Here is a 16,964-nt window from a genome sequence, read left to right on the forward strand (position 1 = left end):
ATCTGCCAGGACGTGTTTATCATGTTTTTACTGATATTACTGTTAGATTTGTAGGACAGTGCCTTAAGAGTTTTACTCAGTGACAGTGTTAATTATATATGTTTGCCACATGTGTACTTTTGTGAATAATTAAGTCATTGTTAGGTTGCTGCACTTGAACAGTATTGCAAGATTTAAGTAAGTGCAGTATGTGGCTACTCATTTATCTGCACTGCAATTAAAATAGGTGACACTCAAACTGACTGTAAACAAACTGGACAAAATAATGATGTTTTTTAACAGGTCCATTATCACAAATAGGTAAGATATACAATTGAGATTAAGCAGGTAAGTATAACAGATGTGATTATATATAACACCCAAAAACCAGTGTGTAAAAGCAAATAATAAATATTGTAGAATATTACATCAGTGTCATGTGTGCCTTCATCCATAATGAAAGACTATATGTAAGATCAGATGTGTGATCTATTAGATTCACTTATGAAATTTGTTATGAAGACTTCATTAGAGTTTGAAAGTAACAGAGATGTTCACAAGTACAAATTTAGAATGAAGAATGATCGGAATTATCCAGTAATGAATCTAACTTTGGCTTGAAAAGAGGAAAATAAGCAGCTACAAAACTCGTTGATAATCTGCTCATAAAAATAAAATGTATCACAGGTATCTGTTAAGATATCAGAAGCACTTTCAGATGTAAATTAGATTTTTCTCATTAACAACTCGTCTGCCATAGAGGAATTCTTGAGCACAAATAATTAGTAATTTTTGCAGAAAAGCTTTTAAATGGCCAGTATGTAACTGGCATTAAGGGAGACTACTCACTGGGGGGGGGGGGGGGGGAAACAACACACACACACACACCTATGCCACTTGGTGTTGGTCTGGATGAACAGTTCCAGTGCTGCATTTTGGCAGGTGGACTATGTTGTTGTTGTTGGGGTTGTGCCATGTAGAGTGGGTAGAGGGGGAGAGAGGTTGGAGGCAGGGAGAGGGATTGAGGGTAGGTGGCTAGCACTTCAAAGGGAGGAAGCTAGTTTGCTAGCTGGAAAAGCAGGCAGAGGTGTGGCAGGTACATGGGCTAAGCATGTGTTGCGTGGTTGTTGGAGCCAGCAGGGAGTGGTGCATGCTGAAGGTGACATGGTGACATAAATTTGAGGGGGTGGCAGGATGGAGGGAGGAGAAACTATTGGTTGGAGGGAGTGGGGGCAGGCAGATACTGGAGATTGAGGCCAGGATGATTACGGGAGCAGAGGATGTGTTGCAACTCTGCATAGTTCAGAGAAGTTGGTGATGGAGGGATTGATCCAAGTGGCCCAGGTTGTGAATCAGCAATTGTAATTATGTTCTGCAGAGCTGTGTTTTGTGTCACAGGGTGGTCAACTTTGTTCGTGGCAACAGTTTGGTGGTGGCTATTCATGCTGGTTGGTAGTGATACCACTATAAAAAGCTGTGCAGTGTTTGCTGCAGAATTGGTATATGACATGTCTGTCTTCACAGGTGGCCCAGCCACTGATGGAGTAAGATAGGACTGGAATAGTAAGTGCTGGGTAACTGGATTGGGCAGGTCTTGCATCTTGGTCTACCTCAGTGATTGGTCCCTGTGGCAAGGGGTTGGGATTGAGAGTGGTTTATGGACAGACTGGCATATTGTGAAGGTTGTGTTGTGAGTGATGTATCTTGGGTAGGATGTCCATTATTTCGGGGCATGATGGGAGATAATCAAAGCCCAGAAGAAGGATGTGGTTCAGTTGTTCCAGTCCAGGGTGATACTGGGTGACAAGGAGAGCACTCCTTTGCAGCTGATTCGTGGAGATGGTGGGAGGATTGGGGGTGTGTGAGGATGTGGCACAGGAAATCACTTTGTGGACTAGTTTTGGGGGTTAGTGTCTGTCTGCAGATACATCATCCATGGGTGGCTGGGCAATGTCCTTCGCACTCCAAACCCACCACCTTGTTCCATATGCACCTTACTAACTATATCCTGACTCACAACTCCTTTGACGGGAAGTTATACAAACAGATCCACAGCAAAGCCATGGGCCATCTAGAGGAAACCTTCCTAGCTTCCCGAAGCTCCCAACTGCTAGTTTAGTTCAGATACATCGATGATGTCATCATGACCTGGGGTCATGGTCAAGACACCCTATCCTCATTACTTCACATCATCAGTACCTTCCATCCCATTTGCTTCAACTGGTCATCCTCAATCAAATGTGTTAATCTTCCTATGCATTGACATCTACCTTGACCTCAACCTCTCTCATGGCTCTGTGCACACCTCTGTCCACATTAAACCCATCTAACTGCCAACAGCACCTGCATTTCGACAACTACCATTCCTTTTTCGCCAAAAAATCATTCACATACAGCCTAGCCACCCATAGATGATGCATGTATGGTAACGAGAACTTCCTTGCCCACAAAGGCCTTCACAGACAGACATTATCCCCCCAAATCTAGTCCACAAAAAGATTTCCCATGCCATATCCTACACACCCCCAATTGACCCACTACCTCAATAATAAGGTACAAAGGTGTGCATCCCTTGTCAGCCAGTATTACCCTGGACTAGAATAACTAAACTATATTCTTCATCCTAGCATTGATTATTTCTCATCATGCCCTGAAATGGTGGACATTCTACCCAAGATCCTTTCCCCTCTCCCACAAAGGCAGTCACCTACCCAACCTACACCATCTCTATACTACTCCCACTCCCAGGTCTTTGCCACAGGGATCATATCCTTGTGAGAGAACAATGTACAAGACTTGTCCAATCCAGGCAGCCTGCACTTGCTGCTCCAGTCCTACTTCACCAGAGGCTGGGACATCTCTGAAAGCAGCCAGCTATGTCATTTACCAACACTGCCACAAACACTGCACAGTTTTTTGTATTGGCATGGCTACTCAATCAGATGTCCACCGGACAAATGTGCATTGCCAAATTGTTGTCAAGGACAAAGTTGACTACCTGGTGGCACGGTATGCAGCTGGGCATAATATACTCAGTTTCAGTAGTGACTTCACAACCCCGGTGATCTGGATCTTCCTTCCACCGCCAGTTTCTCAGAACTACACAAATGGGAGCTATCCTTGCAACACATCGTTTGCTCCCGTAATCATTCTGACCTCAGCCTCTGGTAACCTACTGTACCCACACCCTCCAACCAACAGGTTCCCCTTCCTCCATCCTCTCACCCCTCCCAGTTCACATCCGCACATCAACTCCAGCATGTGTTATATCGCACTGGCCCCGGAAACCATGCATCACCTGCTTGGCCCACGTACCTGCCACCCATCCCTCCCACATTCCTAGCCAACAAACTGCCTTTCACCCTCAGAGTTGCTAGCTGCCCATCCTGAATCCCTCTCGCTCTACTCACTCCACCTGACTTAACACCAACCATCTGCAAAATGCAGCACTGGCACTGCTCACTCTGCCAACATAGTATAGGTGTGTGTGTGTGTGTGTTTGTGTTCTATGCTTGCTGACATGTTGCATATAACATTTATCATGAATATGGTCCTTCTACATCTATATGCTGCAAACCACTGTGGAGTGCATGGCAGAGGGTACATCCCAAATTTCCAGTGAGAGAAAGATTTCTGCAGTACTGTTGTAAGAAATATAAAGAATTCGCAGATTATTCAAAAGCGTACAAAAGAATCTGTAGTAGAGTAGTCAAAGAGGCAAAAATTATGTGGAATGACAATTTGATAAGAAACTCATCTAACAAAATGAGATCCACATGGAGAGTTATGAAGAAAGAAACTTGTGGTTTAGTGCCAAAGAAAAAGAATGTATCGTTTAACACTAGAAGGCTCAAAAGTCACAGACCCAAATTGAGTTGTGGGAAAATTCAATGAATACTTCACTTCACTAGCTGAAGACCTCATTCGAATACAGTGTCAACGACCAGTCCCAATTTTTTCCTGCAAGTCAGTGATCTCGTCTGCTTCTATTTATGTTTATGAAACAAACCTCAATGAAATTATAAGTGAAATTAAATCATTAGGCAATAAAATGCCAATTGGTCTTGAAGAAGTACCTAATTTCATATTAAAAGCATGTGCTCACCACATAGCACACCCCTTGGAAAAAATTTTCAACCTCTCTTTAAAAAATGGAGTATTTCCAGATATTTTTAAAATAGCAAAAGCTTCACTACTGCTAAAAAAGGTTGTTCTGAAAAAATATGAAACTACCAATCCGTGTCACAGTTAAGTTCCTTCTCAAAAATTCTAGAAAAACTCTTTTATGACAAGCTTTTAAGTTTCGTAAATAAATATGCGCCTCTTCAGTACAACAACATGGTTTTAGAAAGTCTAAATCTACGCAGGCAGCAATTTTCGAATTCTTAGACTGCATTTTAAAATCTCTTGATCAACAGAAATTAGCTGCAGGTGTTTTTCTAGATCTATCAGAAGCCTTTGACATCCTTGGCCATAACATTCTGCTCGAAAAATTAGAAAGACGTGGAGTAAGAGGTGTAGCACATAGGTGGTTGTGTTCTTACCTAAAAAACTGCAGGCAGAAAGTATCACTTCAGTTGAATTCAACAAAATGAATAAAACAAGAAATATCTCCTTTCTTTCTAGCAAATTACCAGTAAAATATGGTGTACCACAGGGCTCAATCTTAGGTCCACTACTCTTCTTTATTTATGTGGACAACTTAGTTGAATATATGAGTCCCACAAAAACTATCCTGTTTTCCTATTACACCAGCATATTGCTCACTGTATCCAGTCCAGAAACTTTCCAGTCCACAGCAGAAAGTTCTATGAAAAGACTTTCTGATTGGTTCACAAAAAACAAACTCCTTATAAATACTGCAAAAACTGAGTGTGCTGATTTTCATTTAATTTCTCCAACTAATCAAATGTCTCTTCGAGCACAATTAAAAAATGATCCCCTAGAAAATGTGTGTCACAAAATTTTTGGGTCTATGGGTTCAGCAAGACTTAAAGTGGGACACACATATAAATAACCTGTCTAGAAAACTATCATCTGTGTGCTATGGCCTAAGAAGTTTAAAGGGTACAACAAGCAGAACAACAGTACTGCAGGCATACTATGCACAATTCCACTCACTAGTCCGATATGGGATCATTTTCTGAGGATACTCAACTCACATTGTAAAGGTTTTTAGAATTCAAAAAAGAGCTCTAAGAATAATTTGTTGCCTTGAAAAGATTCAGTCCTGTAAATCACATTTTACTGGGCTTGATGTTCTAAAATGTTCCAAGTTTATTCATTTATAAAACTATCTTGTTCATTAGGGACTAACTCCTGAAAACACAAACTGCTACAGAACAAAAATGTACACAAATAGAGTACCAGAGGGAAATAAAATATACATCAAAAATATCACAGAACAACCACCTGTCAGAGTAGCATAATTAACATTGGTGTAATACTACACAATAAGATACCAGAGGAAATAAAAAATGCTACTCATCCAATATTTAAGCTAAACTAAAGACATTTCTAATAAAGCACTGTTTCTATTCTGTCAGAGAATTTCTGAACACGTAACAAAATTAATTGTAATAGGTACCTATTTTTAATTTGCCTACTATTTTGCTAATACTATGTATTATTGTAACTTATCTTTGACCTGTCCAATATCAATTGTACAATTTGTGCTGTATGATAAAATTAGTGCCAATAAAAAATCAAATCAAATCAAGCCACAGTACCAGTTCTCATGGTTTCTTCCTGTTCAGTGTGTGTGTGTGTGTGTGTGTGTGTGTGTGTGTGTCTGTGTGTGTGTGTGTGTGTGTGTGTGTGTGTGTGTGTGTTTTCTATGCTTGCTGACACGTTGCATATAACAATTATCATGAATATGTTCCTTCTACATTTATACTCTGCAAACCACTGTGGAGTGCATGGCAGAGGGTACATCCCACTATACCAGTTCTTAGGGTTTCTTCCTCATCAATTCATGTATGGAGTGGGGGAAGAATGATTGAGTACCTCTGTGCATGCAATAATTATTATAATCTTATCCTCACAATCCCTATATGAGTGATATGCATAGGATTGTAGCATATTCCTAGAGTCGTCATTTAAAGCCAGTTCTTAATACTTTCTTGTGGTAGGGTTAATGTCTATCTTCGAGAGTCCTTCAGTATCTCTACTCTTCCATGGATTAAACAAGCTTGTGACCATTCATGTACACATTCGATACGCCCTGTTAGTCCTATCTGGCACTGGTCCCACACACTTGAGCGATATTTAAAACTAAACGAACGAGTGATTTGTAAGCAATCTCCTTTGTAGCCTGATTGTACTTCTCCAGTATTCTACCAATATACTGAATTCTGCGACCTGCTTTATCTACGACTGCTGCAAAAAGTCTGGGGTTACTATTAATATTGTCTGCAAGATCATTAATATACAACATGAACAACAAGTGTCCCAACACAATTCCTCAGAGCACATCTGAAGTTACTTCTACATCTGCCAAGGTCCCTCCATCCGAGATAACATGCAGCATCTTCCCTACCAAAAAGTCCTCAATCCAGTCACAAATTTCAGTTGATACCACATACGATCATACTTTTGACAGTAATCATAGGTGTGGTTCTGGGTCAAATGCTTTTCAGAACTCGAGAAATACTGCTTGTACCTGTCTGCCTTGGTCCACAGCTACAGTGTGTCATGTGAGAAAAGTGAGAGTTGGGTTTAATGCGATCGTTTTTTTTTTTTTTTGAATCTATGCTGGTTGGCATTTTGGTCATTATGTTTGAGCTTAGAATGTGTTCTAAGATTCTACAACAAATCAGTGTTAAGGATATTGGATAGTAGTTTTGTGGATCACTTCTACTACCTTTCTTGTGTTTTTTTTCCCCAAGAACTGGGCATAGTTTTTTGTTTGAGGGGTCTATGATAGTTTATAGTTAGAAGAGGAGCTAACTCAGCTTCAAATTTGGTATAGAATCTGACAAGGACTCCATCAGGCTCTGGAGCTTTCTTCTGTTTTGATAATTTCTGCTATTTCTCAGCACCACTGACACTAATACTTATCTCAGTCATTTGTTCGGAGATTGAATTTGGGCAGTTCTCCTGGGTTTTCCTTTCTAAAGAGCATTTGAAAATGGAGTTCCAGCTTTTGCTTTGCTACCCACAAATTCAGTTCCTGTTTCATTCGCTAGGGACTGGATACTAACTTTGGTGCCTTTACATACATTTCTTTGGGTTTTCTGAAAGATTGCTTGACAGTAGTCTGCTACAGTAGTCACTGAAGGCATCAAGTATTGCTCTCTTGACAGCCAAATGTGTTTCATTCAGCTTCTCTATATCTATAGCTCTATGCTCCATTTTACATCTATTATGCAGTAATCTCAGGTTCTTTAGAAGTTTCCTTTTAGTGCACATGCAGGTTCCCTTCCATTATGAACTGATCTACTGATTACATATCTATCCAGTGCATGGTCAATATTCTTTTAAACTTGAACCATAGTTCCTCTGTATGCTCCTGCCCTGTGCTGAAAGTGTTCCTCATTGTTACTGAACATATGTACTGAGTGTTTATAAATGAATATTAGGGTTTTAACACTTTATAATTTTATTACATTAAACTTACTAAACTTAAAATAAATGATAGGTAAAATTAAAGAGCAACTCAAACAGTTTTACCAAGAACCTTATAAATGTTCAATGTGAGCACCATTTGTCACACGTCACACATCAAGTCTATAGCCGAGTTCATCCCAAATGTTGATAAGTGTGTCTTCAGTGATTGTAGCAACAGCTGCTTCAATCCGGTTTCACAATTCAGGGAGGTCTGCTGACAGCAGAGGCAAGTACACACGATCCTTGATGAAGCCCCAAAGGAAAAAATCGCACGGCTTTAGGTCGGATGAATGTGGAGGCCGCGCAAGTTGAGCTAATTGCTAATGTAATGACAAATGAAATATTTAAAAAGATTCTTGAGAATGTTCACTGTAATAACAACAAAACTGCAAAGCCAAGAAATCATCCAGAATATGATAAAATGCATAAATTATGACCATTGATTGAAAAGCTTTTGCAGAGGTGTAAGATAATTATGAGCCCTCATCATTTATGTCAGTGGATGAATTGATGATTTCTTTCAAAGGACAATCATCTATGAAATAGTATATGCCAATGAAGCCAGTGAAACGAGGCTACAAAGTGTGGTGTTTGTCAGATTCACTCACTGGTTGTACAATGAACTTTGATGTTTACGCAGGCAAGTGTAAGGCAGATAGTGACTTGACATTGATCTAACAAAGGAAATAAATAATAAAAATAATGTAGCTGCCTTTGACAGATTCTTCACCACCGTGAAATTGATGTCAACACTTTTGAAGAAGGGTGTGTATGGATGTGGAACAGTGAAGACCAACAGGAAAGATTTACCCAAATTTATGAAGAAAATGTAAAATTGGAACAAGGAGAATTCCAGTTTGAAACAAAAGGAGACATTTCTGTAGTAAAATAGATGGATAACCATCCAGTCACTTTCCTGTCCTCAGTTCATGACACAAGGGAAACAGCCGCAGTGAAGAAGAAGAACAAGCATGGTACTAGCACAGAGATTTCTTGTCCTGAAGTTGTGGCATAATATAACAAAATGATGGGTGGTGTCGATAAGTTTGATCAATTATGAGAAAGTTTTGCTATTGGCAGATGTGCTGTAAAATGGTGGCACAGAATATTTTATTTCCTGGTGGACGTTATTATAGTGAATAGTTTTATCCTGTGGAAAATAAGTAAAAGAGAAAGTGTACAGTATGATCAGCTCACATACAGGATCCATCTAGCCAGACAATTGATTGCTGGCTTCTCATCCCAAAAAAGGCGTGGACAAAAACCTGTCTTTCTGGAAAAAAGGGGTAAAGTACCTGAAGATGTTCATCATGTGGCTGTAGGGGAGCATCAACCCATTTTAGGAGAAACCTACAGGAGGTGCCATCATTGTAGTACCAAAGCTGCAGAAAAGCGCACTCATTGTGTGTATACATATTGTCAAATACCACTTTGCATAGACCCATGTTTCAGAAAATTTCATGGCAAGTAATTGTGAACAATCATTGTAACAAAAGAAGTAAATTAATCACATAAATATGACATATATTGAAAAAGTTGGTTTTGTCATTTAACTCCAAGGAAGGGCAGTGGGAAGATTACTTTCCACCTAGTTGTGTGACCTCACTTTCGCAGTTGGAGCAAATTTGATATTCTGTATGATAAATATACCTATCTGTTAACTACTATCTGCTTTCCATTCATTAAAAAAAATTGCTTAATAATTTTGCCCATGAAAGGGCTAATTGTTGGATGCTTACAGTATGATTGGGGAACTTACACATAAGTGAACTTTGGTTTCCTCTGAAGTTTTCGGTTATGTCAAGAGATGAGTCTGGTGGGTGATAGAAGGCTCCAAGTATCATTTTATGCCTGCTCCTGATACTTAGTCTTGCCCAAACAATATCACATGCAGCTTCAATTCCTATCTCTGTGGATCTGAGTCTCTTGTCTACTGTGGCAAATACACCACACCCATTCCCCATTTGCCCATCCTTTGGATATACACTTAAATTTTCCCCAGAAATCTCACTGTTGTCAATTGCAGGTTTCAACCAGCTTTCTGTTCATAGTATTATGTGAACTTCACTGCTTTTCACGAGTGCTTCAAACTCTGAATTTTGTCGTAAGTAAGTAACTTTCTGTAATGTGATACCTGGAAATTGCTGACCTTGTAGGTGAACCACGTAACTTCCTTTTAACAATATTATGAAACGGATCATTTTCACTCACCATATAATGGAGACACTGAGTCACAGATAGGAACAACAACAAAAAACTGTCAGAAAATGAGCTTTCAACTAAAGACCTTGTTGGCTGAAAGCTCATTTTCAGCATCTCCGCTGTATGGTGAGTAGTAACCATCTTTCCTGGATTTTCCACAGTTTTCTTTCAAATACATATGTGGCTTATATTACTTGTAGTACTTCCTTTCAATATGGCCCTTTTTTCATATTTTTACAAGTTCTGATAGGCAGGTGCGTGTGAAAATTGTTGAGAATGTGGTTAATTGTTTGCTTTGAGTCAGTTGCAAAGAAATTATTTCTAGATAAAACATAATGTTTCTCATAATCTGCAATGATCTGTTGTGTGAATAAAACATAATGTGAACTGAGTGGATAGCCATAGTCTTGCCGGCACATAAGGTGGCAACAGTATGCCAGCTGAACTGTTAATTGTGTGGTAGGGGAAGCTGACTTGCTGTAGGAATTACTGGAGTGATACAGTCATCTCCCCTCTTGCAACCAAATTTTCAAAAGTTCCAATTTACTTGCATCACACAGTAGTATTAAAAGTAAATGGAAATAGTGTCCATGTTTGTTTGATACAAACATTACAGTTACAAAATGTGAAGCTTTTAAAAAAATTGCACTTTTGCAAACAGTCCAGTTTTTGTCAAAGAAGTATAATCTAAAATATTGCTTGATGTAATGCAGTGAAACTATTTCTGTCTTTATGCAAGCTCCCAAGATCTAGGAAATAGTATATGAAATGGGGCAAATAAAAATAGAGTGAGAAATTAATCTTGTTTAATTAAGAACTACATAGTTACAGTACGAAAACAATTAACAAAAAAGATTTCATTATCCATTCTCAGATCTGAATCTAGGCAAATCTGCTTCTTTTTCATGCATCTTTATCATATGCCAGCTTCAATGCATTGTTGTTGCTGACACTTCTCTGTGTCTGACTATTTCCTTCATTTCATTGCCACCAGTGAATTGATTATAACAATTATACTATTGTGTTTTGAGGTTCTGTATTTAAACCTTTAATTTTTGCTTGTGATCTCTACCTCATAAATGCGTTTCTTAAGAAATGATTATATAAAGTTAAATGTACAGTGAGGGTTTACCTTCATTCTCTGATATTATGTGCAGCACCCCGAATATGATAAATTTCTTAAAGGATTTGCTCATTAGATTTTTTTCTGCTCTGAATTTTTATGTTATGCATCTGAAGAGCTACATCTTTATTGTTTCTAATTGCTTTCTGGCTTATTTCTTAAAGTTTTCATAGTGGGTACACTGTTCCATCATCCGTCAAGTGTTCATCCCATTTCTTCATCCACTATTTTGGCTGATAACCTTGCTGTCCTGGATGCACACCCAGAAGATGAGTCCCACATTTACAATGTAAAACACTTTTGAGAGATTTCTATCTTTTATGCACACTGGACTGAAAATAATATCTATTTCACTGATTTTTTCTTAGTCATTGGATTTCCTTAACAGGAAAATTCATTTGCGCAATTTAGAGTAATGTTTCCATTTTTTATATTGGTTGTAATTTCTCTCTTAATTTTAAGTAAGACTGGGGTTTTACTTTTTTATGTATCTTTAACTAAAGTTTGCTCTGGATATATGTCCTTTCCAGAAGCTTCTAAGATTACGATATCATTGACAAAACTATTGCAATGAATAACCAAGCATATAACGTAAGTCACACATGCTCTGTATGTTGTTCCCCATGGTAAACACTGCAAGGACTTATGTTGCTCTGGGCTGGGCATGAGTTTGGGGAAAGCTGGCTTCCTGAACCAAAACCTGCTGAGTGCCACCATTTCTCTCTAACTATAAGCCCTGGGCATGCCCGAGTGTAATGATTGAATATTGTGAGTCAGGGGCATGTTGTATTTGCCAGACTATGAGAAAGGTAAATATCTCAATAAAAGAAACCTACCCAATGGCATATATGGCTGTTGTGAAATAGTAATTAACGGACAATGTCTGAGCCATCTACCAACCCTTAGTTTCACTGCACTTTCACAGGAATGAAAATCTTGTCATGAATCAATATTCATTTCCCAAGCTTTCCCTAGCTGCTCGTAGGAACTAGGTGGCATCCATAACGAGGAAAATAGACCTTAGCACCTTAGGTGAGGAACTGTGTGTTAGATACATATAGTTAGTAGAGAGCTCAGAAGGTTAGCTCCCCTGACCAGTTTTTGTCAAAAGTTAAAACCATAAAAGTTTCAAAAGTAGTGAATTGGAGGAAATCTTAACAATATGTTATCAACCTCCTAAAATCAAATAAGTTGGGGAGTACTACATTGAAATGGAACTATATCACACCCTTATAACTGTTATAAAGATATGGTGATGTTCTGTGATATTACTCATATTGAGATTGCAAAGCACCAGGAGTAGTGGACAGATGAAGGGGTAAATGATGCTTTAGAAAAAAATTACTGGACCTTCATTGAAATTAGACTCACTCATTTTGCCATATTATATTAAAGCTAAATTTTTTGGCTCAAAAGTATGGCCATACTAGTATGAGAAGTAAATGCCAAGTAATATGAGTACTCATGCTGAAGGAACAACATGTACTTCATCTTACGTGCTATGACTGCAGGTAAACACCATGTGTCGAGCAGGAAAGGTTCAATTTTCATGAAAGAGAAAAAAAATCAGAAACTAAATACACACCACATGCCGAGGCCTAAACTGTGTACAAGTCTCCTCAGACCCATGCATTTGCAGCATCTTTTGCAGGAGTGCACAGGAACACTACTGGAAAAAAAGATTCATCCAAACTGATTCAAACCATAATTAAAAAACGAATAGATGCACCTGTAGATATCAATTTGTGAAACTATCTTCTTTAGTCATTGTAGTTGCAATGACCAGTGAAGTTTAAGCATCTGAAGGAAGAAGACCGTTAGAAACAAAGAAAAACACCTTTGTACTTGCACCTCTGCACCATTTTTGGGTATAAATTAGCATTGTGAACTAGCAATCTCTCACTGGAAGATGACTGAATGTTTGTCAGCCGAAATATGATGGCAAGAAGTTGACAACATGACATGTTGACTGCAATTCCGAAATTCCATATTATACTCTTTACACTTGGAAAGTTTCAACAATCACAAGGAAAAGTACAGTCACAAAGTTGATTCCATTAAATAGGAGAAAGAAATCTGCAGGGAAGCAAAGACAAACTATGTGGAAAACAAAAGCACAACAGATTACACTGTCTGTTACAAATGTTGAGATATACATAAGTGAATCCTGGAGCCCCTTCTGACTTGGATTCTTCGAGTTATACAGGAGAAAGTGGGAGACAAAAGCCTTGGACAATTATCTTCTACATTATAATGGAAAATTAATGCTAAATTACATGCAGTATTGGCAGGGAAAGGGGGGATGGGTTAGCAGATTCTCAACAATTGTACTATAAAATTAATGTGCTCAGACTCAGTAACTGGATTTGAAATGCACTTACTGATTATCGACGGTATGAACTTAGTAGATACACAAGTTTAGGCGACACAGCACTCCTGTATTAACCTACAGAAGTGTAGGAAGGTTATTTCGTTTTGCTGAGTACTAGGATACCTGACAATTTAGGGAAGTGACACCACAGATGAATGTATGTGACATGCAGTCACCGCTAGATTATGTATTATCTGGAGTGAGAGTACTAAGCAACATTATAACAAAGTGTATTTCATTCATGCCAGCTGATCTGCCATGAATTTAGGTGACAAGATGAAAGTAGTATGTGCTGCCACATTTTTCATTATGTGTGACCCATGTTAGATTATAACCTTCTGTACCTTTGCACTGTATCATAGTACCTATCTCAAAACTGTAAGAAATTTTAGACATAAGTTAAGGCTGTAGGTGGCACAAACGTCAGTGTCTAAACACTTGTGAATGAGACAGGAACCAAAATAAAAAGTAGTAAAACAAAAGCAGAAATGTTGGATTCTGTCTGTAGATGTTTCTTCATTAAGAAAAATTAAGCTAAGCAATATTGCCATCATTAAATAGCTGTGCTTTTAGTGTGGATGAGTGGCATAGTAAAGATGATTAAATAGTTAAAATTTAATAAGATTCCCTGGTCTTATCGAATCACTCTCAGAATCTACAGGGTGTCTCAGAAATGACCAGTATATTTGAAACGGCAATAAAAACTAAACGAGCAGCGATAGAAATACACCGTTTGTTGCAATATGCTTGGGACAACAGTACATTTTCCGACAGACAAACTTTTGAAATTACAGTAGTTACAATTTTCAACAACAGATGGTGCTGCAAGTGATGTGAAAGATATAGAAGACAACGCAGTCTGTGGGTGCGCCATTCTGTACGTCGTCTTTCTGCTGTAAGCGTGTGCTGTTCACAACGTGCAAGTGTGCTGTGGACAACATGGTTTATTCCTTAGAACAGAGGATTTTTCTGGTGTTGGAATTCCACCGCCTAGAACACAGTGTTGTTGCAACAAGACGAAGTTTTCAACGGAGGTTTAATGTAACCAAAGGACCGAAAAGCGATACAATAAAGGATCTGTTTGAAAAATTTCAACGGACTGGGAACGTGGCGGATGAACGTGCTGGGAAAGGTAGGGCGACCGCGTACGGCAACCACAGAGGGCAACGCGCAGCTAGTGCAGCAGGTGATCCAACAGTGGCCTCGGGTTTCCGTTCGCCGTGTTGCAGCTGCGGTCCAAATGACGCCAACGTCCACGTATCGTCTCTTGCGCCAGAGTTTACACCTCTATGCATACAAAATTCAAATGCGGCAACCCCTCAGCGCCGCTACCATTGCTGCACGAGAGACATTCGCTAATGATATAGTGCACAGGATTGATGACGGCGATATGCATGTGGGCAGCATTTGGTTTACTGACGAAGCTTATTTTTACCTGGATGGCTTCGTCAATAAACAGAACTGGCGCATATGGGGAACCGAAAAGCCCCATGTTGCAGTCCCATCGTCCCTGCATCCTCAAAAAGTACTGGTCTGGGCCGCCATTTCTTCCAAAGGAATCATTGGCCCATTTTTCAGATCCGAAACGATTACTGCATCACGCTATCTGGACATTCTTCGTGAATTTGTGGTGGTACAAACTGCCTTAGACGACACTGCGAACACCTCGTGGTTTATGCAAGATGGTGCCTGGCCACATTGCATGGCCGACGTCTTTAATTTCCTGAATGAATATTTCGATGATCGTGTGATTGCTTTGGGCTATCCGAAACATACAGGAGGCGGCGTGGATTGGCCTCCCTATTCGCCAGACATGAACCCCTGTGACTTCTTTCTGTGGGGACACTTGAAAGACCAGGTGTACCGCCAGAATCCAGAAACAATTGAACAGCTGAAGCAGTACATCTCATCTGCATGTGAAGCCATTCCGCCAGACACATTGTCAAAGGGTTCGGGTAATTTCATTCAGAGACTACGCCATATTATTGCTACGCATGGTGGATATGTGGAAAATATCATACTATAGAGTTTCCAAGACTGCAGCGCCATCTGTTGTTGACAATTGTAACTACTGTAATTTCGAAAGTTTGTCTGCCTGAAAATGTACTGTTGTCCCAAGCATATTGCAACAAACGGTGTATTTCTATCGCTGCTCGTTTAGTTTGTATTGCCGTTTCAAATATACCGGTCATTTTTGAAACACCCTGTATATAGAATTTGCAAGTAAGTTAGCTTCACTCTTGATTATATCATCATAATTTACTATGCTTCCCACTTTTGAAAAGAACAAATGTCACACTCATCAAAAAAAGAGAGAGAAACCGAATTGATCCGCAGAACTAATGTTCTATATCATTCACATTTTTAGCAGAAACCGTCAACATATCCCGAGTTCAAACATTGTGACCTGCCTGGAGCAAAATAGTCTTATCCATGAAAATAAGTGAGGATTCCAAAAGTATCAGTCATGAAACTCTATTCATGAGTTCTCAGGAAAAAGGTCTTATAAAGTAGAAAACACAGTGTGTGTGTGTGTGTGTGTGTGTGTGTGTGTGTGTGTGTGTGTGTTATCTGCTTTAAAAATAGCCGTTTGTCTGAAAGTTCAAATGTATAACAGTTCTTCTGTTGTATCTGTCGGTGACTAAACATCTCCTCTACATAGTCAGTAGCAATCCACCCCTTTCACAATATTGCCATTATTCCAGCCTGGCTTTGTGAAACCGTCTTAGAGTGTGGTAACCTTTGACTGCAAGGTTAATGAGTCTCAATGAAAATCACTGTGAACAAAATACTTATACAAGCCAATCTTGAATACTGCTTAAATATAGGGGACATATCAGTTAAGATTAGAAAAGGAGATACGTGCATACAGAGAAGGGCAGTGAAAATGGTAACAAAAGCTTAACTTACTTTCAGGGGACAACATTCTTAGTGCTGTTGCAAGACACTATCCTGGCCTTCAGACCTATTAGTTCTTTCTTAATGAAAGGATACCTTTAAATATCTCTGAAGGACTTATGCAGTTGTTTCTCCTCATTTTCCAACTCCAGTGTCATTGAATATTCCCAAGTTGGGGTGAAACTAGTTCTCTCATGGTAACTATGTGGAAAGTGACTGCTTACACATACTAATATCACCAAGTTATCTCCTTGGCACATTGATGTTGGGTATAAGTCCATGGTGTATATACATTCTCTTCTGATCATTAAAGTTTTTATATAACTTTTTATTTTCTGTAAATTTACGAATATCTGTCTAAAGTAAAGAATATTTCCTTTCCTTTTTGTTGTCCACTTACATGTGGCAAAAGCACTGAGACAAGGAAAGACTAACAAAGAGCTTACCATTACCTAACACTTCTTTTTTAAACATAGTGTTAAACTGTATTCTCTTTCTTTTGCAGGTGAAAGTGTTTGCTCCAGGCAGCATTCGTTGAGCTTCTAGAAGATGATGACAAAGAAGGTGTAACAGTTGTAAAGAATGATTAAAAAAATAAGATAGATCTGCAGTCTACGTGACCTTGCACAATAGAGCAGTGACTGTTTTCATAGACAAATTGAAACTTAAGTTTTAATTCCCCCACCCCGTAGAAGAAAAAGTTTGAGAGCACTGCACCATTTGTTCGTTACAAAGATTAGTGTAGCATAAATAATATTAAACAATAGATACTTAATAAATCAG

The 16,964-nt window shown here is 38.9% G+C and overlaps 1 protein-coding gene across 3 annotated transcripts in view; it reads left to right on the forward strand.

Moving 5' to 3' along the window:
* Positions 1-16,754, forward strand: part of LOC126266943 (uncharacterized) — a 54,534-nt gene extending 37,780 nt beyond the window's left edge. For all 3 annotated transcript variants that reach the window (XM_049971645.1, XM_049971642.1, XM_049971643.1), the window contains exon 4: positions 16,687-16,754. In XM_049971645.1, coding sequence (XP_049827602.1) covers positions 16,687-16,719 — 33 coding nt within the window. In that variant the 3' untranslated portion in view covers positions 16,720-16,754. The remainder of the gene's footprint in view (positions 1-16,686) is intronic.
* Positions 16,755-16,964: the final 210 nt, after the last annotated feature.

The sequence above is a fragment of the Schistocerca gregaria genome, chromosome 4 (assembly GCF_023897955.1).
Source record: "Schistocerca gregaria isolate iqSchGreg1 chromosome 4, iqSchGreg1.2, whole genome shotgun sequence".
Taxonomy (NCBI): Eukaryota; Metazoa; Arthropoda; class Insecta; order Orthoptera; family Acrididae; genus Schistocerca; species Schistocerca gregaria.